Source organism: Rhinoraja longicauda, unplaced genomic scaffold (assembly GCF_053455715.1).
Source record: "Rhinoraja longicauda isolate Sanriku21f unplaced genomic scaffold, sRhiLon1.1 Scf000236, whole genome shotgun sequence".
Lineage (NCBI taxonomy): Eukaryota > Metazoa > Chordata > Chondrichthyes > Rajiformes > Arhynchobatidae > Rhinoraja > Rhinoraja longicauda.
The window spans coordinates 131,366-154,922 of NW_027601454.1; the positions used below are offsets into that span (position 1 = coordinate 131,366).

The 23,557-nt window shown below is 46.8% G+C and overlaps 1 protein-coding gene across 1 annotated transcript; it reads right to left on the bottom strand.

Annotated features, from left to right (window-relative positions):
- Positions 1–17,890: 17,890 nt before the first annotated feature.
- LOC144590651 (adhesion G-protein coupled receptor G2-like) lies at positions 17,891–22,415 on the bottom strand (the record flags this gene model as incomplete). Its single annotated transcript, XM_078395123.1, has 4 exons — positions 17,891–18,015; positions 19,547–19,601; positions 20,690–20,958; positions 22,288–22,415. Coding segments are annotated over 4 exons (510 nt in total), but the record flags the coding sequence as incomplete, so codon positions are not given.
- Positions 22,416–23,557: the final 1,142 nt, after the last annotated feature.

Below are 23,557 nucleotides of genomic sequence, written 5' to 3' on the forward strand. Positions count from 1 at the left end.
GATCCATTCCCACCTCCACCTGAAATCCCCAGCATCGCAGAAGCTAGTCTCCAGCAAACTCAGATTACTCCAAGTGACATCAAAAAACATTTGAGTGCACTGACCATATCTGAGGAAGGATATACTGGCTCTGGAGATGGTCCAGAGGAGGTTTACAAGAATTATCCCAGGAATGAGTGGGTTCACATATAATGAGCATTTCACAGCAGTGGGCCACTTCTCACTGGAGTTTAGAAGGATGAGGGGGGACCTCATTGAAACTTACCAAATAGTCAAAGGCTTGGACAGAGTGGATGTGGAGAGGATGTTTCCACTACTGGGAGAGTCTAGGACTAGAGGTCATAGCCTCAGAATTAATGGAGAAGACGGCAGGGGAAGAGAAAATACATTCTGGCCTTCCATCACAGTGAGGAGGTGACTGGAGGAGACTCACTGTGATGGATGTTTCTTTTGTTTGGTGTTGGTTATGATTGTATGTGTTATTGCATTTTTATTGATTATTCTTATTGGTCTTATTGTTGAACTGCGGGTAATTTTTCATTTCACTACACATTTATGTGTATGTGACAAATAAACGACTATTGACTATTGACTATTGAAAGGACGGTCCTTTAGGAAGGAGTTGAGGGGGAATTTCTTTAGTCAGGATGGTGAATATGTGGAATTCATTGCCATAGACGGCTGTTGAGGCCAAGTCAATGGATATTTGTAAGGCAGAAATAGATAAAATCTTGATTCGTATGGATGCCAGGGGTTATGGGGAGAAGGCATGAGAATAGGGTTAGGAGGGAGAGATAGATCAGCCATGATTGAATGGCGGAGTGGACTTGATGGGATGAATGACCTAATTCTGCTCCTATTATTAATGACCCTTATGACCTTATGACCCTTATGCATTCTGTTTGCAAATAAAAGAACAAATCCTACCTGGCTAAACACTGCCTGTTAGTCTATTCTTAATCACCTGCAGAGTGGTGGAGGCTGTTATCAACACCTCCTGTTACACACCCTACCCTTCCATATCTCTAGGCTCCTTCTCCCCTGACTCTCAGTCTGAAGAAGGGTCTCGGCCTGAAACGTCACCCATTCATTCTCTCCAGAGATGCTGCCTGTCCCACTAAGTTACTCCAGCATTTTGTGTATATCATCAGTGTAACCCAGCATCTGCAATTCCTTCCTACATCTCCTCTCTAAGATCTGTTCTGATCCTTGTCGCTGGCAGACAGGCCAGAGGAAGCCTTCGAACAGCGCCTGGCCGCAAGAAAACACCGGCACTCTGGACTGAGCTGCGGCCACGGTCAAATGAGCCACCTCAACGACAGACCACAATCCGTACAAATTGGCAGCAACATTTCCTCCTTGATAACCATCAGTATAGGAGCACCTCAAGGCTGCTTGCTCAGCCCCCTGCTCTACTCACTCTATACACAACTGTGTAGCCAGACAGTTCCAACAACATCTTCAAATTTGCCCCGACACTGCCAAATTATAGATGGCAATAAGTCGGAGTATCGGAGGGAGAACTATCGACTGACCAAATGGTGCCAGAACAACAGTCTTGCTCTTAATGTTGGTGAGTCTCTAATGATGCTGGCTGCCTTTTGCCTTTTCACACTGCAAGATGCAGGCACCATTAATGCCCGTCTCTGCACTCCAGCTGATTCATTGAAGGATCCTCCTTTGATTGAACACAAATGACCACAAAGGATAACACCATAGCTGGTAGAGCTGCTACCTCACAGCACCTGATATCTGGGTTTGATCCTGACCTTGGGTGCTGACTGTGTGGAGTTTGCAAGTTCTTACTATGACTGTGCAGTTTTCCTCCACATGCTCCTACCACATCCAAAAGAAATGAGCATTTGTAGGTTAATTGGTCTCTGTAAATTGCCTCTGGTATGAAGGGAGTATATAAGACAGTGGGGTAACAGAAATTGTGTCAACTGATAGTCCTGTTTCCATAATGTATGCCTAAACTAAACAAACTTGCAGGGAGGTTCACTCCATGAAAAGCTATTTGGACGTTTGGAGAACTTCTTCCTTCCTTCTGTGACATCACTTACAGTATAAGATTACTTCTTCCATTCCATATATTCAATCCATAACTCAATACAACTTTTATAAGTGCCTTAAGTACCAACTATGGAGGTCTGTGATGAGTGGTGTGCCTCAGGGTTCAGTGCTGGGCCCATTGCTGTTTGTCATTTATATCAATGATTTGGATGAGAATGTACATGTACATGACTAGCAAGTTTGCAGATGACACAAAAGTGGGTGGTATTGCAGACAGTGAAGATGGTTGTCAAAACTCGCAGCATGATCTTGATCACTTGGGTAGGTGGACTGAGGAAGGGTTGATGGGGTTTTATACAGAGAACTGCGAGGTGTTGCAATTTGGGAAGTCTAACGTGGGCAGAAGATGGTAAATCTGTAGACTTCTTTGCCACAGAAGGCTGTGGAGGCTGTCAATGGATATTTTTATGGCAGAGATCGATAGATTCTTGATTAGTACGGGTGTCGGAGGTTGTGGGGAGAAGGCAGGAGAACGGGGTTAGGTGGGAGAGATAGATCAGCCATGATTGAATGGCGGAGTAGACTTGATGGACCAAATGGTGTAATTCTGCTCCTATCATTTATGGACTTAGGAACCAACACAGTGATAGTTCTCATTGGCCCAATTCATTAAGATGATGATATTAATACACCGATCTTAATATGTTCATTCAAGTAAGAGGAGTGTGTCTATTTCCAACTTGGGGTGGAAAGATTGCCTTTCTCACTATGTGACGCATCAGTTGGCTGGATGATGATCATGCAAAATATTGTCTGGAAAATGTCAACTGTCCGCACATTATGAGGTAAACTACAATTTCATATAGAGCACAATTCTGAAACCTCGGATCAGAGAAAGAACTATTCCATGCAACCAATTTCAGAGAATTTGCAGTGTTTACTCTGTGAAGATGGCATGCCTGCCGTCAAATAGCAGAAATAATGTCAATGATAAAAATCTGGCATAAACCGAAGAGAATGCTGGATACAGTCAGCAGGTCAGGCAACAACTGTGGACAGTCACGCAGAAGGCAACAGAAATTAGAGCAGTTTGCTCATTGAATATGAAGACAGGTCAGGTGGAAGGTGGGTGAGGACCAGCAGAACCTATCGTTGCTCTGGGTCAGAGCAGAACTGCGAGGAATGGCGTTGACACTGTTGGGATCTCCATCAACTAGAGTGCAAAGACCAAGGAAAACTATCAGAAACACTGGTGTGGAAAATGTCACCATCGGAACAGAAGTAATGGAGCCAAAGAAACAGGGAGAATGCGAAGTTCCTACTGGAAGTATGAGAGGAGTTGTCAAGATAGTTTGTCATGGATATTGTTCACCGAAGACAGGGAATGTATAACACTCACACCATCAAATTCCAATAACACACTGCACTGTGACAACACGTCCTCCCTTAGGGCCACTCCAATCCCCATCACCGGTAAACAGGCCAGGAGATCCAGGAGTGTCTGAAGAAGGGTCTCGACCTCAAACGTCGGCCCTCTGGACTGAGCTGCGGCCATGATCATGCAAGACACAGTTGGGTCTAATTAATGGTTACTTGGATCAACTCACCAGCACCTCGCCTTATAAACCCAGGACGTACAAGCCAGGAGGGGAGGGAGGAGGACAGGGAACGGGAGAGAGGAGGACAGGGAATGGGAGAGAGAAGGACAGGAAACAGGAGAGAGAAGGACAGGAAACAGGAGAGAGGAGGACAGGAAACTGGAGAGAGAGGAACTGGAAAAGGGGGAGAGGAGGACAGGAAAATGGGGAGAGTGGAAGATCACCCTGCTAACTGTGCTTCTGTTTTTCCAGGCTCAGAAGAAGACTGAGCCACCCGAACAAACCTGAGCCCATCAGTACTTCCTCGTGAGGCCTGGGGAAGCTGCTGGGACAAATCCAAGTTGCCGGGACTGCTCACTGCTCACTGATGACGTGGGGCTGCACCTGCAAATGGACCTTGTCCTTAGAGACACTATTGTTCGACATTGAAAGTAAAGCCTTTGCATGAGCTCATGTCACTACGAGTGCCAGCGTAGTCATTGCTGATCTGATGGCATCACGGATGCCACAGTACCCACACTGTCAAATGCAAAGAACACCCAAACAAAGAATTGCCAGCATTGTTAGGTTCAAAGAAATGACTCTGATTACTCAGTCAAGACCACAGAATGCACAACATTCACAGTACCCATATCTGAGAGAGGCTGTGGTGGTGTTGGAGAGGTGAAGCAGAGGTTTACGACAATGATCCCAGGGATGATTGGATTAACATATAAGGACGAGGGGAAACCTCGTTAAAACTTACTGAACAGTGAAAGACCTGGATAGAGTGGATGTGGAGTGGATGTTTTCACTACTGGGAGAGTATAGGACAAGAGGCCATAGCCTCAGACTAAAAGGATGTCCCTTTAGAAAGGAAATGTGGAGGAATTTCTTTAATCAGAGGGTGGTGAATCTGTGGAATTCATTGCCACGGCTGTGGAGTCCAAGTCATTAGGTAGTTTTAGGACAGAGGTTGACGAATTCTTGATTAGTGAAAGTGTCAGGGGTTATGGGGAGAAGATAGGCAAATGAGGTTGAGAGAGAAAGATAGATCAGCCATGATTGAATGGTGGAGTAGACTCGATGGGCCGAATGGCCTAATTCTGCTCCTATGACTTATGAACTATGAAGTACCGAGCTCCAACAGTTATACAGTGAACACACTGGCCAATTCAGCGGACATAATGATTACACTACCAAGTTCAGACGCTATTAACTTCAAAGAGCACAGGGTGCTCCTGCTATCAAGAAGACAGACAAATCTCCCAGGCCTTTTTTTTTTTTTTTTATATCAAAAAATACTTTATTCAAGTAATAAATATAATTTACAAAACATCATTTTTAAACAAACCCATCCGACATTTCCGGAGGTTACATATTCAATACAGGCATTTACTTAGACATTTACATACATTTACATACATATCCCTTATTTGGAGGGGCGTCTCTCTCCACCACACCCTGCCCCCCATGTCCAGCAGCGGAAGGACCCTAGACTGTGGTCCTCCCCCACAGGGCCTTGGCGTTGGCTGCACCGAGCTTCAGAGCGTCCCTCAGCACGTACTCCTGCAGTCTGCAGTGGGCCAGTCGGCAACATTCCTTGACGGACAGCTCGCTCCGCTGGGAGGTCAACAAGGATCGGGCAGACCAAAGAGCGTCTTTCACCGAGTTGATGACCTTCCAGCAGCACTCGATGTCAGTCTCAGAATGCGTCCCTGGGAACAGTCCGTAGAGCACAGAGTCCTCTGTGACGGAGCTGCTCGGAATGAATCGTGACAGGGGCCCCTGCAGACCTCTCCAGACTCTCCTGGCAAATCCACACTCTTTGAAGAGGTGGGCCACCGTTTCCTCTCCGTAGCAGCCGTCCCGAGGGCAGCGTGCGCTGGTAGTGAGGTTCCGGCGGTGCAGGAAGGATCTGACTGGGAGGGCTCCCCTCACCGCCAGCCAAGCCAGGTCTTGGTGCTTGTTGGTGAGTACTGGCGATGAGGCATTTTGCCAGACAAGCTGGGCTGTCTGTTCTGGGAACCACGCCACAGGATCCATGGAGTCATTCCCGTGCAGTGCCTGCAGGACGTTCCGTGCTGACCACTGCCCGATGGACTTGTGGTCAAAGGTGTTGGTCCGGAAGAACCTGTCCACAAACGACAGATGGTTCGGCAATGTCCAGCTGACTGGCACATTGCGTGGCATCTGCGCCAGGCCCATCCTTCGCAACACCGGGGACAGGTAGAACCTCAGCAGGTAGTGGCATTTGGTGCCCACGTGCCTTGGCTCTACGCTCCGCCTGATGCAGCCACACACGAAGGTGGCCATCAGAATGAGGGCGACGTTGGGCATGTCTTTACCCCCGTTGTCTGCCGACTTGTGCATTGTGGCTCGTCGCACCCGGTCCATCGCCGACCCCCAGATGAAACGGAAGACGGCCCGGGTGATCCCCGTGGCGTAGGAGGGAGGGACGGGCCACACTTGCGCCAAGTACAGCAGCCCCGAGAGCACCTCACACCTGATGACCAGGTTTTTCCCCGTGATGGAGAGGGAGCGCTGCTTCCACAGCTCCAGCTTCTTCCCCACCTTGGCTATCCACTCCAGCCAATTTTTGTTACATGCCTCAGCCTTCCCGAACCAGATCCCCAGCACCTTCAGGAAGTCAGGCTTGATGGTGAAGGGGATGGAAGATCGGTCGGGCCAGTTGCCAAAGAGCATGGCCTCGCTCTTCCTGCGGTTTACCCTGGCCCCCGTGGCCAACTCAAACTGGTCGCAGACGCTGATCAGTCTGCGGACCGACCCTGGATCCGAGCAGAAGACGGCGACATCGTCCATGTACAGGGAGGCCTTGACCTGAGTGCCCCCACTGCCTGGCAGTGTCACTCCTCTTATGCTCGCATCCTTCCTGATGGATTCGGCAAAGGGTTCAATGCAACAGACGAACAAGACAGGGGAAAGAGGGCAACCCTGCCTGACTCCAGACCTGACGGGGAAGCTGTCTGATTCCCACCCATTAATTTGGACTGCACTACAGATATCGGAGTAGAGCAGTTGTATCCACTTCCTGATTCCCTCCCCAAAGCCCATTTTGGAGAGCACGTCCCTCATGTACGTGTGCGATATCCTGTCGAAGGCCTTCTCCTGGTCCAAGCTGACCAGGCAGGCATCCACCCGTCTGTCCTGCACGTAGGCAATGGTATCTCTCAGCAGCACCAGGCTGTCTGAGATTTTCCTGCCAGGTACAGCACAGGTTTGGTCCGGGTGGATCACCTGTCCCAGAGCAGACTTGACCCGGTTGGCGATGGCCTTAGACAGGATCTTGTAGTCTACATTCAACAATGTGATGGGTCTCCAATTCCTTAAGTCATTCATCTCCCCCTTCTGCTTGTAGATCAGGGTGATGTTGCCCTTCCTCATAGAGTCTGACATGCTGCCGGCTAGAAGTATATCATTGTACACTTCCAGCAGGTCCGGGCCCACCCAGTCCCACAGAGCCGAGTACAACTCTGCCGGTAAGCCATCGCCTCCGGGAGTTTTACTCGAGTCAAAGGAACGGATGGAGCCAGTCAGCTCCTCCAGGGTCAGTGGTTGGTCCAGACTCTCCCGCTTGCTGTCGTCCAAGACTTCCGTGATGGAGGACAGGAAGTTCTGGGAGGCGGTGCTGTCTGTGGTCTTTACATCGTACAGATCCTTATAAAAGGATCTGCAGATCTTGAGCATGTCTGTCTGCGAGGATGTTACCGAGCCGTCCTCCTCCCTAAGGCTTTTGATCACAGAGCTCCCCCTGTGAACCTTATGGAAGAAGTAACGTGAGCACGTCTCATCCTGCTCAACATGGCGGACCCTGGACCGGAAGATGATCTTGGAGGATTCAGAGGTAAAGAGCCGAGCTTGCCGGCCCTTCAACTCTCTCAGTTCCTCCCTCACATCCACCCCTCTCCTCTGCAGAAGGAGTAGCTGCTGCAAATCTGTCTGGAGTTGACACAGTTCCCTCTTACCCTGTCTTGCTCTCTGAACACCTTTTGAGACGAAGAACTTCTTGATGTTCTCCTTTGTTGCCTCCCACCAGAGTGTCTGGGAGTCAAAGAGGGGCCTCACAGTTCTCCAACATGCGTAGTCCCTCTTTAGCTCCTTAACGTTCTCCGGGGTCAACAGCTCCACGTTTAGCTTCCACGTCCCTCTGCCCGCCTTCCGGTCCTCCTGTAGGTGACAGGTGGCCTGAAGGAGGCAGTGGTCAGAGAAGAACACCGGGGCGAGGTCGGTGTGTCTGACCGTGACGGCCCTCGATGTGAAGAGGAAGTCTATCCGGGACTGGGCTGAACCGTTTGGTCCTGACCAGGTGAACCGTGGCTGGACTCCGCCTGCAGGGTCACTGAAGGCGTCGCGCAGCTTTGCATCTTTGACCGTTTCCACCAGGAGTTTGGAGGTGCCGTCCAGTCTGTGGTTGGCACTGCCGGATCGTCCAGCCGCATCGATGATGCAGTTGAAGTCACCGGCCAGAACGAGCGGTCTAGACGTGGCCAGCAGCGGTGGGAGCTGCTGGAGGACGGCCACCCGCTCGCTCCACCTGGGTGAGGCATACACATTTATCAGCCGGAGCGGAGAACCACGGTACATTACATCCACCACCAAGAGACGACCCCCCACCACCTCCCTTACCTCAGTGATGGTGAAGCCCCCTCCCCGCAGCAAGATCCCCAGACCGGACGCACGACAATCATTTCCCCCCGACCATACCGACAGTCCGTGGGGCCACCATCGCGACCACCTCCGATAGCAGCGAAGGTGTGGCAGCCCGCACTCCTGTAAAAAAGTCACATCCGCCTTTACCTTGGCCAGGTACTGCAAGGCGGATACACATCGCACAGTGCTCTTCACACTGCGCACGTTTAAGGATGCCAGTTTCAGCTCCATTGTCCCAATCTCCCAGGCCTGGTCAGATATATCCAAAGATCATATCTGAAGCCAGAGAAGATGTTGCAGGACACCTGGCTGAGGTAAAAAATGAATCACCTTTAGGCACAGGTGAGGTGCCAGAGGACTGGAGGGTGTCTAATATGGTGCTGTTATTCAAGAAGGGCTGCATGGAAAAACTTGGGAACTATAGACCAATAAGCCTGACGTCTATGCTTGGAGGGGATTCTGAGGGATAAGGTATACATGGATTTGGAAATACTTTGGTTGATTAGGGATAGTCAGCATGGTTTTTTTTGTGCGGGAATTTGCCCAGACAACCACAGCCGTCACTCCATCACGTTCGTTCATGGAACACAAATGTGCCATGTTATTAATTTCCAACAAACACACCATGCTCATACCATCAAGTTCAGTGATTACAGGACAATTACTCCATAATGTTCACAGGCATGCAGCATTCATCCTGTCACTCTATGACACGACGAAGACCTCACTTTCGAGTTAAGAGGAAATGCTGCTTGCACTATCAACTTAAGAGAACGCAGAGAACTCAGACAGTGGAGTTCAGAGAGAGCATTGAATGTCAAGATTTGTCAACACATAATTCTCACACTATTTCTCGATGTCAGAGAACACACAATGGTCACACTATCAAGGTCAGTTAATGCACTAAGCTCACGTTATCAATATCAGTTCACAATCAATATCAAGTTTAGAAAACGTAGTCCCCACACTATTGAGATGATAAAAACAAAGACCTCACACTAAAACAATTGAAAAACACACCACATTCATACAATTGAGATCAAAGAATGCAGTGCTCACACTATCAAGTTCTCAGATCTTACAAGACTAACAAGCAGTTTCTACCCAAAGGCCATCACCACACGGAACTCTACACTGAAAGCACACCCCCATAGACAATATTTATACTGTACGATACTGATATATTCATTTATAATATTTATTTTTATAATACTATTCTGTGCACTATCATATGTTCTGACAAGGTGCAATATGTTATATTCTGATGAGTGAGTGCGTACGTAGGTATAATATGTATGTGTACGTAGGTATAATGTGTATGCGTGTGTGAATCTGTGTGTTTGTGTCACAGTGTGTGCATGCGAGTGTATGAACAGTATTTATTTTTCTCACTCTTTTACTGTTATTTTATTGTTATTTTTTATCTTGTGCACCACTACAATGACAATAAAGAAATTCTTCTTCTGATTGCAGATCCTCTCTTGGTGGTTACTTCAAATGAATGTATGAAATTGGCCAAGTCGATCAATAAAGACTGGAAAGCACTGGCCAGATACTTGGGGTTGACCGACAATGAGATCGACATCATCAAATACGATCACCACAATGAAGGCTTGCTTGAGACGGTCTACCAGATGCTCTGCAAATGGAAACAGCTGCAAGGACAGAATGCCACCCGAGCCCAGTTGGTGCAGGGCCTGAAGCAGATCGAGAAGGAGTACCTGTGGGAGGAGTTATGGAGTTAATGCTGGTGCATTAATGGATTTCCTGAATCCCCTCATTTATTTCCAATCTGCAGAATCCCTTTTCCTACCTTGGATTAAAGTCTTGTATTGCTTTTCAGAATTAATTGTAAACTTGACGCGTTGGAGGTACAACACGCTCATCGATCGGGATTGCAAGACCAGTCTACTACCTTAGTCTTACCCAGGCTCCTACACGATCTGTTGCCTGTAAGCTATTGCAGATTGATGTGCAAGACGGACGTTGTGTTATGGCTTGCTTGCCCATACAAACCCCTCTGGTTCATGAGACTGTGGGTTTCAGGCTAACCCTCCACGCAGCACCCTGCTGCACCTGCTAACTATCTGTTGGATGCGACATTGAATTGATACCTTATCTTGCCTTTTAGAAGAAGGCAATGAATTCCCTGGCACCACTTGATGAAGAGGCAGGGCAGCACGGTGGCACAGCAGTAGAGTGGTAGAGCCTCACGGTGCCAGAGGTCCGGGTTCGTTCCTGTCTACAGGTGCTGTCTGTACGGAGTTTGTGCATTCTCCCCGTGACTGCGTAGGTATTCCCCAGGTGCTCCCGTTTCCTCCCACATTCCAAGGACGTACAGGTTTGTAGGTTAATTGGCTTTGGTAAAAATTGTAACTTGTCCCTAGTGTGTAGGATAGTGTTAGTGTATGGGGATCGCTGGTCAGCACGGACTGAGTGGGCTGAAGGGCCTATTTCCCCCTACATGTCTAAACTAAAGAGTGGGATGTCACCTGAAACATCACCTATTCCTTTTCTCCAGAGATGCTGCCTGACCTGCTGAATTACTCCAGTATTTTGTTTCTATAATAGGTTTCCATCACCTCGTGTTGCCAAGAGCTGTAGGTCACCCATTGAGCATGGAAATTGGGTAGGAGGGAACTGTAGATGCTGGTTTAAAATGAATAGACACAAAATGCTAGAGTAACTCAGCGGGACAGGCAGCATCACTGGAGAGAAGGAATTGGTGACGTTTTGCGTTAAGACCCTTCAGACAAAAAATTGGGCCCAGCTTTCTCTGTTCATGACTGAGATTTTAGAAACACACTGAAGACTCAGCAAGGAAAGGTTTCAAAAGTGTTTTATTGTCACATGTGCCAATTAAGGTACAGTGATATGCGAATTACCATCCAGCCATACAAAAAAAAAGCAACCAGACAAAATACATAAACATCCTCCACAGCAGATTCCCCACATTCCTCACTGTGATGGAAGGCAAAAAAGTCCAATCTTCCCGTTTGAGGATCTATCTGGTGGCGCAGCGGCAGCATCTTCGCCCGCCCCGAATCGCTGGGCTTGGGTCGGCCCGCCGCGGACCTTTCACCACCCGGTGGGGGTTTGAATGTCGGGAGCCCCGACGGCCCCGACGTGGCAACTTCAACAGCCTGACCGCGGGAGAAGATGGCAGGGAATAGAAAAATACATTCTGGCCTTCCATCACAGTGAGGAGGGACTGGAGGAGACTCACTGTGATGGATGTTTCTTTTGTTTGGTGTTAGTTTATGATTGTGTGTGTTATTGCATTTTTATTGATTATTCTTATTGGTCTTATTGTTGAATTGCGGGTAATGTTTCATTCCACTACACATTTATGTGTATGTGACAAATAAACGACTATTGACTATCGACAGATAAGGAGATTGAGTGAATTGGGGTTTTTATGCGCCCATTGGTAATGTTCAACGCAACAAGTCCTGACTTCTTCCTCTTTATTCTCCTGCGGTTGGGGCAGTCGAACCATCCATCAGGGCGGCCGAAGCTCCTGCAGCCGGCAGTTGAAGCCCCTGCGTCGGGGCAATTGAAACTCCCACGTCGGAGCAGTCTAAACTTCCGCAGCTTGGAGTTCCCGAAGTCGGTCTCTGATGCGAGACTGCGGGCTCCGTGATGTTACATCAGTCTGCAGGTCCCCTTGATGGAGCTAAATCGATTTCCAGCAAAGGCCACCAACTCCTCGATGTTAGGCCGCAGTGTGGATGGAGATACGATACGGGAAAAAATCGCGTCTCCGTCAAGGTAAGAGATTAGAAAACGTTTCCCCCAAACCCCCCCACCCCCCCCTCCACATACATAAAACAAGCTAAAGAACACTAAAAACATACATTTAACACAAACAATTAAAACACAAAGAAGGAAAAGACACAGACTGTTGGTGAGGCAGCCATTTCTGGCGCCACCTCCTTTTGCAATTTCTATCCAATCAGATGAATGTCCACCCTGCACTGAAACCCCTGTCTGCTCATCTTTTTACAAAACTCAATTATTTACAATAATATTTACACAACAAACAATAGCAAAACACCCACCAACATAATACAAAAAAATGGCAAGTATTATTACTATTAAACATGAAATGACTATAATTACAATCCTGATCCAGGATGCAGTCACTCTGCCATGGTGCCCAGCGGTCCCGGAACCACTCCATGGTGCCCATGGACATCGCGTGTTCCTTCCCAAGGGACACCCAGGCATGGACATAACCCCGGAAAAGGGGCAAGCTTTTGCTCTCGAGGGTAGCTCCTAGGTAGCATCAGGGATTGTACATTTGTGGGTGTCCAAACAGAGAGAGCAGAGGCCAGACCACTAGGCATCAGGATGTTCCAGAGGTGGCACCAGCTGGCATCAGTGTCTCCAAATGGCGTCATGTTTGAACTATATATTAGCTCAACTAGAATTGTTTCTCGTATGTTGATCGTTACAATCATTGACTTGTATCTCAACAAAATATCAAATCATGTATTAGCTCAGCGTATAACTATCAAATGTCTTCAGTATAATAAAGGAAAACATGTAGTATCTGTATATTAATGTGGAGTACGACCAATGTGGAGTGCATGGTGACCCGTTAACTTTAGAGCAGTGTTGACTGAAGAATGTGTAGAAGCCGCATTCTGGTTGTAGCCTATAACTGCAGGGGTGAGGCAGCAAACCAGAGGATGAACTGGCACAGTGGCACAGCTGGTAGAGCCACTGCCTCGCAGCGCCAGAGACCAGGGTTCGATCCTGCCCCTGGGCACTGTCTGGGTGAAATTTGTGCATTCTCCCAGTGACCACATGGATTTCTCCATGATTTCCTCGCACATCCCAGAGCTCTGTGGGTTTGTTGGTTACTTGGTCTCTGTCAAATTGTCCCTAAAGGGTAGGGAGTGGATGGGAAAGTGGGATAACATGGAACTAGAGTGAACGGGTGATCGATGGTTGATGTGGGATTGTTGGGCCAAAGAACCCATTTCCATGCAGTATCTTGAAGGAAGAGTTTGGACATATTGGGTTGTTTTCTCTGGCACACTGGAGTTTGTGACCTAATGGAGGAATATAACATTATGAGGCACAGATAGCCAGAATCTGCACCTCTCTGTGTTCATGAAGTGCAGGTGCTCCTATTGTTGCAGCTTTGCTGCTGACTATCTACATATGTATCACCTCATCGACCCATCTCTCTTCACCTCTATATTGCCAGTATGTTCCCGAATTCGGAGATCAATCAATATTTTTATTTTGAAATAGACGTTCAAAACCTCTATGTATCTTCCAACTGAACCGTATCCTGCTCCATTCTTTAATATGTCATACAAATGTCCTACATATCTACTGTAAATGGACTAGGACCTCTTATTTGATGGGCCACCTATGCCATTATTTTCCTTGAAGTTTCATCTGTTACAAGACACAAAGGAAACGCACCGCGTGACACACTTTAGAATTCTACTTATCTCCCTGAGCACTGCCTCACTATAAGTGCTATTACTACATGTAAACAAATCGGTGGCACAGTGGATCAGCAGATAATGCTACCACCTCATAGTTCCACTGGCCCAGGGTTAATCCTGTCCTCTCATGCTCTTTGTGTGGAGTTTGCACGTTCCACCTGTGCCTGTAGGGTACTCTGGTTTCCTCCCACATCCCAGAGCTGTGCAGGTTGGTGTGTTTATCATCCATTGTAAATTGCCTCTCGGAAGGTGAGTGGAAGGAGAAAATGGGTGGAGATCTTTTGTAAGAGAATAGATTGCAGGGAAACGAGTGGGGGAATTGGGATACATGGGATTGTTTTTAAGAGCTAGTAAAAACATGATAGGCCAAATGGCCTCCGTCTGTTATTTATATTTGATACAGTACAAAAAACCCAATGGAATATATAGTATATACATTTTATTGCAATTACAAAATAAGCTCCATACACAAAGCAAGATTGGTTGCAAAGTTCATGCATATTCTACATTAAACGTCCAGTAACGAGGATCAATCTCATTTATTTTACAAGCTGCCTGATCATATTCTATTTCACTCGACTAACATTCTAATGTTTATGTTTTAAATCCAGATATTAAATGTCAATGAATCTTCACACCCAAGAATATGGCTATCACTGCCTTAAAATGTCCACTGATGGCCTCCACAGCCCTCTGTGGCAATGAGTTCCACAGATTAACTACCCTCTGACTAAAGAAGTTCCTCCTCACCTCCTTTCTAAAAGAGCGCCCTTTAATTCTGAGGCTGTGACCTCTGGTCCTGGACTCTCCCACCTGTGGAAACATCCTCTCCACATTTACTCGACCTATGCCCTTCATTGTTTTGTAAGTTTCAATGAGGTCCCACCTCAACCTTCTAAACTCCAACGAGTAGAGGCCCAGTACTGTCAAACGCTCATCATATGCTAACCCACTAAATCATCTTGTAAACCTCTTCTGGACCCTCTCCAGAGCCAGCACATGCCTTGTCAGATATGGGGCCCAAAGGAGTGGGGGTGCTTGGGTGGTGAAGGCAGGAGAGAGATCCCTGGGTGGTGAGGGGATTCTGAGGTGATGAGATCAGTGGTAAACTAGTGTCAGAACCAACCACCATTCTGCAGGTTTTCAGCTCTGATCTCTTTAGATCGGAATAAGGTCGGTTACAAAAATAATTGTTTCAAAGTTATAGCAAGTTTGAACGTGAAATGGTTATTATGACTAAACATAAACATCATTACAACATATGCTGGAAATGACAGCTGTAAATATAGAACTAAAATGGTTACATATCCTCATAAAATTCCTATTTCTTGTTTAAATATATGCGGCTAAGAAAGATAAACTCAGTTATAATAAACTATTGAAAAGTTTAAAAAAGTATAATTCTTGTAAAGTTTCTCCAGTAAGTCAGGAGATATAGCATTGCGAAGATAGCCACAAAATGCTGGAGTAACTCAGTGGGTCAGGCAGCTTCTCTGGAGAAAAGGAAGAGATGACATTTCTGGTCGAGACCCTTCTTCAGAGTCTTGAGTCTGAAGAAAGATTTCAAGCCAAAATGTCATCTATTCCTTTTCTTTAGAGATGCTGCCTGACCCACTGAGTTACTCCAGTATTTTGTGACTATCTTTGGTGTAAACCAGCATCTGCAGTTCCTTCTGACAGATATTGTATTGTGAATTAAGGTAACTTGTCTGCTATAGTATAGTATAACTTTAATTTCCAAGAGTGTTGGTTTCACTTTCTAATTCCACTTTGCTCAAGATGGGAAACTCATAGAATGGCTCAAGACCATTACTGGGGGTGTGACTGGTGCCGTTAAACCACAGAGGTGGCAGCATTCTTGTGAACGACAAGGGATCCAACCTACTGGGAGATGTTAAAAACATTGATGGCCAAATTTCAACCAAATGTTTCGATGTCGCGGTGGAGTTGTCACCTTACAGCACTAGAGGCCCAGGTTTGATCCTGACTTTGGGTGCTGTCTGTATGGAGTTTGTACGTTCTCCACATGACCGCATGGGTTTTTACCGGGATCTCTGGTTTCCTCCCACATTCCAAAGACGTACAGGTTTGTAGGTTATTTGCCTTTGGTAAAGATTGTAAATTGTCCCTAGTGCGTGGGATAATCTCAGGTGATCGCTGGTCGGCACGGACTCGGTGGGCCGAAGGGCCTGTTTCTGCGCTGTATCTCTAAACTAAACTGAAGGAATATTTTCTGAATATATTCCTTTATTCGTCCCACACCGGGGAAATTTACATAGCAGGCAATTTTGTTATTAGACACATAACAGGTCAAACATTACAAGTTAAACAGTTCAGTATCTTTGGGGAGAAAAGAGTTGTCGACGATTTGTGTCAAAACCCTGCATCAGGACTGACGTGGAGAGGGGAGATAACCAGTGCAAAGGGGGGGGGGTGCGACAGGAGCCATTGGTGATTGCTGGATCAACGAGGGGTGAAAATGACGGTCAAATGGAGATAGGTAGGCGAGGGGGAGGGATGGAGTTGAGAGGGAAAGGCAGGTGGATAATAGTTGGAAGCAGAGCAAAGGACAATGAGAGGCAGATGGATCCAGGTGGGAAGAGGGGATTGGGAGGATAAAGGTGGAGTCAGCTAGTGGAGGATGATAAGCAGGAACACAATGCCAGCCAGTGCAGGAATCGTAGATAAGTAAGGAAGGTTATAATGAGAACCATTAGACGAGGGGTTGGGGTGGGGGAGGTGGGAGGGCTGGACGGCAGAACCAGAACCAGATGGGGGGGAAGTAAGCCTGGGGTGACATGTGCGTGTAGTAGATGGATGGAACCAGGAGGGGGAGGGGGCAAGAATGTGTGATGGGATAGGAATACAAAAATGAGAGGACCAGAGGGGAATTGGAATAAGAGAGAGGGTGGAGCACACAGAAGGGAGGAGCGGGAAGGGGGGGGGGGGGGTAGCAGAGGTGGATATGAGAGAGGGAAAGTTCTAAATTCAATGTTACCTAAAATTGGACAATCCAATGTACATACTATTGATTGTAGGCTACCCAGGCAGAACAGAGGAACAACACATTGTGCTCCATCCAGGTAAACTCCAACACAATGGAATGAGCATTGTATTTGCCAATTTTAGTCAAAACTCTCTTTGAGTGAGTTTCTTGCCCACAACCCCTTAATTAAAAATTAAGACCTTTTTGAGAAAATTATTATGCAGATGAATGTAGTTTTACTTCCGTTTCTTCTTCATTTCTCTGAGGTGTAATTTACGGATTGCTCATTGGCTGGTCGTTTTACAGTGCAGTACCACAAGAATATGAAAAACCCTGCAAAGATTCAAAAAGGAAAGTGGCATCTGGTTAGAATTTGTCAACAGTGACTATTTAATAAACTAGTTGTTTAGAACTGATTTAAAAAAAAAAAAAGAGAGTTCCACAATGGTGCAGCTGTAAGAGCTGCCGTTTCACAGCACCAGAGACCCAAGTTCAATCCTAACTTCCAGGTGCTGTCTGTGCGGAGTTTGCATGTTCTGTGACCATGAGGGTACTCCTTTTTCCTCCCACGTCCCACAAGACGTGTGGGATTGTAGGCCAATTGGCCTCTGTAAATTGCCCCTACCCTGTCGGGAGGGGAGGCGGAAGTGGGATAACATCGAACTGGTGTGAACGAGTGATCAATGGTTGGCTTGGACTTGGAGGGTTGAAGGGTCTGTTTCCTTGCTGTGCCTCCAAGCTGAAAGTAAATATATTAAAGGTACCCCCTGGAGGTACTTAATAAAAAATAATCATATTTAATTCCCTGTATTATTAAAAAAAACAATCATCAGATTAATTAAGAAATTAATAAGCTGCACAACCATAGTTAAATTATTACCATTGCATGCCAGCTGTTACCACTGCATGCATGTATATGCATCACAATATATTTGGAGAATATACACTAATATATATATATATATATATATATATATATATATATATATACACACACATACTAATATAATAATAGAACCTCCTCACCTTGCAAGGAATTGAGGATGCAAAACAAGTATATTTGAACCTTCTGTTGTCCAAATGAAATAAAGGCCAGACCCCAGGTGATGCCCAGTAAAACGCTGAGGCCAAGGATGGCCCACAGATCCTTACACACAGGTCTTGACCCAGAATGGGTTTCATTTCGCATCTGAGTTAACTTGATGCAGACGGTGATCATCATTGCAAGGTTCATCACCCATATCAGGCCGAAGAAGCCATAGTTTGTAACATAATGAATTGTGTTATTTTTAATCCAGCACCTGTTTAAAAACATAGGTTTTTATTAAGTATTAAACATTAAGTATTCAATTTGGAGCTTTCATTTAGGATTAATCTTTCACTGCATCCAATGTTTTGATCTATTGACAAACTTGCCCTAAACCTTCCAGCTAATTATTTTTCTTCGTGTATAAGCTGAAAACTGGTATCGAGTACCAAGATGCATCTTGAACATAGAATATAGAACATAGAACAGTGCAGCACAGGAAAAGGCCCTTCGGCTCACAATGTCTGTGCTGAACATGATGTCAAGACCAATTCTTATCAGCCTGCACATAAGCCATATACCTTCATTCCCTGCATATCCATGTGCTTATCTAAAAGTTTCTTAAATGCCGCTATCATATCACTTAAGCAAGGATACGGAAGGTTAATAAGTAACCTCTTCATAAACATGCCACATGCTACATGTACTTCACTGCAACCGCCCATCTCCCTTGTCCCCCGAAATGAAATAGCAGAAATTGTGCTGTGTCTCAATTGAATGCTTCTTGTTCCACACGCCTGTTAAATTATAAAAGGACTGGACAAGCTAGATGCAGGAAAAATGTTCCCAATGTTGGGGGAATCCAGAACCAGGGGCCACAGTCTTAGAATAAAGGGGAGGCCATTTAAAACTGAGGTGAGAAGGAACTTTTTCACCCAGAGAGTTGTGAAGTTGTGGAATTCTCTGCCACAGAGGGCAGTGGAGGCCAAATCACTGGATGGATTTAAGAGAGAGTTAGATAGAGCTCCAGGGGCTAGTGGAATCAAGGGATATGGGGAGAAGGCAGGCATGGGTTATTGATTGTGGACGATCAGCCATAATCGCAATGAATGGCGGTGCTGGCTCGAAGGGCCGAATGGCCTCCTCCTGCACCTATTTTCTATGTTTCTATGTTTCACTGATCACTCTCCAATGTTTCTCTGTGACAAAGAGTACTGAACGCAGCAGAAATCACCCAAGGATTTGGTGCAGCGGCAGAGTTACAGCCTTGCAGCGCGAAAGACCCAGGTTCAATCCTGACTACGAGTGCTGCCTGTTTGGAGTTTGCATGTTGTCCCTGTGACCACGTGGGTTTGTAAGTTAATTGAGTTTGGTAAAGACTGTAAATTGTCCCTAGTGTGTAGGATAGTGCTAGTGTACGAGGGCACGCTGATCGGCATGCACTTGGTGGGCCGAAGGACCTGTTTCCACGCTGTATCTCTAAACTAAACTGAACTAAACTAAACTAACCTAAAGGACCATGTTTGACTGCTGGACCAATATAGATAAACTGACCCTGTTTCTCTCCCCTCTCCCAAGGCATTCTCTAACCTTCAGAATGGCAACATTACCATCACAGACTTCCCGTTATCAGTTGACACAGAACCTGAGAACATCTTTGCCCGCATGGCACAGTAGATATCTAGCTCAGTTGAAATGTAACAGCGGAAGAAAATCAAGTATCAACATTATTGTTTGTGGCAAGGCTAACAAGACCTACATTGAAACAGTGCTGTTTGAATCCAGTATATCTATCTCAAACTTCCCATAATTGTCCGGGTTCACTCCAACACACACAGATACCACCACAGCAGGAATGCCTGTCAATAGAAGAAAATGATATGCATTCATCATTAAATCAATACTTAACAAATATTACTCACTGTGTACCGTGTTGAGAATATTAAGAATTAATTACTTCATCAATTTGAGGATTAGCATTGGAGACAGACAATTTTATAATTTTTGCATTCAATGTATGTTCAGGAAAATGGCACATGTCATGTTCAGATCCATTGATTGTCACATACATCAGGGTGCGATGAAATTCCTTGCCCAAATGAAGCAAGGCATATTTACTTTAGTTTAGAGATTCAGCGTGGAAAAAGGCCCTTCGGCCCACCTAGACTGTGCTTACCAGTGATACCTGTCACGCTAACACTATCCTACGCACTGGGGACAATATACAATTTTACCAAAGCCAAATACCTATAAACCTGGTGGGACAGGCAGCATCTCTGGAGAGAAGGAATGGGTGATGTTTCGGGTCGAGACCGTTCTTCAGACTGAAGAAGGGTCTCGACCCAAAATGTCACGCATTCCTTCTCTCCAGAGATGCTGCCTGTCCCGCTGAGTTACTCCAGCATATTGTGTCTACCTTCGATTTAAACCAGCATCTGCAGTTCTTTCCTACCTATAAACCTGTATGTCTTTGGAGTGTGGGAGGAAACTGGAGATCCCAGAGAAAATCCACATGGTCACAGGGAGAAAGTACAAACTGTACTGACAGCACCCAGAGCCACGATTGGATCGGGGTCGCAGGCACTGTAAGGCAGCAACTCTACCGCTGCGCCATTGTGCTGCCCTACCTGGAGTTTCTTCCTTTGGATGTGATATTTCAGTGATATATCTGGTCCTAGCAAATAATGTATTTTCTCAGTGATTTGTTTAGTAAGTTTCATCTTGCATAACACAAAGTTAGCCAAGGTTTGTAAACTCATAACTAATACCAGCTCCAGAAATGGGAGATACATTGGCCTCATCATCATGAGTTATGTTTAGGCGTGCCAGTGCTGAACAGATATAACATGCATGTGCTATTTGATAACATATTCTATTGGGTCAATGAACATTTGATGTGTAAAGCACAAAGTGTCATCAAAAAGCAAAATAGATGACTGATACTCACCCCAACCCATGAAAGTTAGTTTAGGTATGTAATGTCTGACATAGATGTTGAACACTTTGATCAACAATAAGTAGAGATGAAGGCCTTCAATTGCCATCCACGTGAAAGTGCACAGCAATGAATAATGAAGGAACACAGCAATGGTCTTACAGAGACCCTCAATCGCCAGCTTGCTCAGCCACTCGTTGGCCAGGAAATTCACATTCAGAAGAAAGCAGGCAATGCAGAGGTTAATGTGGATCTTGGTGGTATGATCCCTTTGTTTCCTCCTGAAGCAAAAGATAACCAGACACCAATGTTGTGAGCTGCAATCATACAGAACTTTTCTGACTCTACAGATGCAGATCACACGAGAACAGACAATTCGGCTCTACGACGTTGTTCCCAATATTCTCATCTGCTTTAGTAATTTAAAAAATGTTCTGTGACTGTCGGGACAGGAGTGAAGGTAGGATGGGCAATGGTGAGTGAATGTAGGAGAGGATGCTTTGCTTCATGTGGGATGGAGAGGCAGGATTCTATTTGCCAAAGGCACAGCTCAGTTTCCAGGCAGAAAACAGCTCTCGCCATTGACTCTTACTGTCCTACGCTGGCAGCTCTTATCAGGCTCCTTCAACTCCCCCATCTTCTCTCCTCCTGCATCCCCTCCTCCTCCTGTGTCTACTCACCCAAACTCCTCCTCTCCCCGTTACTTTCCCTGCTCCTTCTTCTCCTCCCACCTCCTCTCCTCTCCTGCTCTCTGTCCTATCCTCTCCTCCCCGTCTCTCCTCTCCTGCTCCTCTCCTCCCCTGTTCCTGCTCCCTCTCCTCCGCGTGTCCTCTCCTCCCCCATCTCTCCTCTTTGTCTCCCCTTCCACCTGCCCCCTCTCCTTCCTCCTCCACCCCACCTCTCCTCTCCCGCTCTCCTCTACCCCCCCTGCACCTGCGCCCTCTCCTCTCCTCTCCTCTCCTTCCCCACCCCATCCGTCCACCACCTGCTCCCTCTACTTCCTCCCCTCCCCTATTTCTCTTCTCTCGTTCCTTCTCCCCCTGCACCCGATCTCTCTCCTCCCACATTTCCTCTCCTCCCCTCCTCTCCTCTCTTCCTTGTTTCTCCTCCACCTGCCCCAGCTACTTCTCCTCCTCTTCCTCCCCGTCTTTCTTCCGTCCACTCCCTCTCCTCTCCGTTTCTCCTCCGCTTCTTGTCCCTTCAGCTGCTGTCTGTCAGCCCACTGAGGCCGTATGACGGTAAGGATGTGCAGCATTCTGCGACAGCCCTGCCTGCAGCCACCCCCCTCCACAGCGTTGCACACACTGAAACACACGGCAGCGTTTGATGCTCTGGCGTGGGACCCACACTGAAAGCAGGAGTTGGCTGATTAGAGAATTGACCACTGCTTTGGCTAACGGGTTGGCGTGTACAGTGGGGTGGCTGCTGGTGAGACGCAGGGAGCTAAGCTTCACCGTGAATTAAAGATGTTTGAGCATCAGTGGACATTCAAGGAATAGAAACCCTGGACGTGCTAGTCTGTCCCAGGATCCCACTTACGCTATATGACTCTATGGCTCTGCGACTGAATGCAGTGCGATCACAGGATGCGGTCTGGCTGCTGGACTCACCTGATCACGCAGTAAACAAACACCGTGACGGCTAAGAAGAAGCTCGAGATCCCACAGCCAATCTTTGAGATATACGTTAATGTGGTCAAGTCCGTTTGGTCCAAAATGCTTTGGTCTGGGTGCGGACTCTTCAGGAGATAATAGTGACCAATGAGGAAACATTCAACCCATCGAAGGAATTTATTCACAAAATGCTGGAGTAACTCAGCAGGTCAGGCAGCATCTCAGGAGAGAAGGAATGGGCGACGTTTCGGGTCGAGACCCTTCCTTCTTCATTCCTTCTCTCCTGAGATGCTGCCTGGCCTGCTGAGTTACTCCAGCATTTGTGAATAAATACCTTCGATTTGTACCAGCATCTGCAGTTATTTTCTTATATAACGTTCAACCCATTCTCGCTTTGAATTATGTATTTCTAGAGGTGATTCCAACAATCTATCTATCTATCTATCTATCTATCTATATACTACTAAAACTCTGCGGTCCAACATTCCGTATGTATATGTGTATGTACGCAAAGATTCCGAAGAGTTTCTGTCCATAACTTACAAACCCTACTCCTCCCTGACGGTACACCAAAGCGCTACGATTTTTGTACCGCCATATTCACCATTAACATGGGCAACTATTGTAAGTACTTTCGTTCAAATTGAAGCTGCCTTTTTAAAGCTAGAGAGATATTAAAGTTTAATTTTCATTTCTAACCCTTTTCTTGAAGGGGCTTCAGCGCGTGATGTCACAATGGCACCCGTGCACCAATGAGAGATCAGCTCGGTTTTAAATTTACATCTTCAGCTTGTGACGTCACAATGCTTGTGTGAGATTGTTGCAACATTGTTGCGAAAGGCAACTGCCAGTTTTTTAAAGTTGTGCAAGTCACTTAACATACACAGATCAGCATGGGGCCCCTATTCCCTCCCTCCCCCCCCTTCCCCCCTCAACCCCTTCCTCCCCACTCCTTCCCACCTCCATCCCCACTCCCTCCACCCCTCCTCCCCAACTCCCTCCCCACCTCCCTCACCCCTCCTCCCCTAACTCCCCCCCCTCCCTCCTTCCCTCCATCCCTCCCCCCCTCCCTCCACCCTTCCATCCCTCTCCCCCTCCCCCCTCCTTCCACCCTCCCTCCCCCCTTCTGGTTACAAAGGAAACCCTACGGGGACGGGCCCAACGGGGAAAGAGGGGTACTGGGAAAAGGGGAGGTCCCCCTCCCTCCCCTCCCCTCCCCCTCCCCCCTAACCCTCTCCCTCCCCCTTCCCCCTCCCCTCCTCCCTCC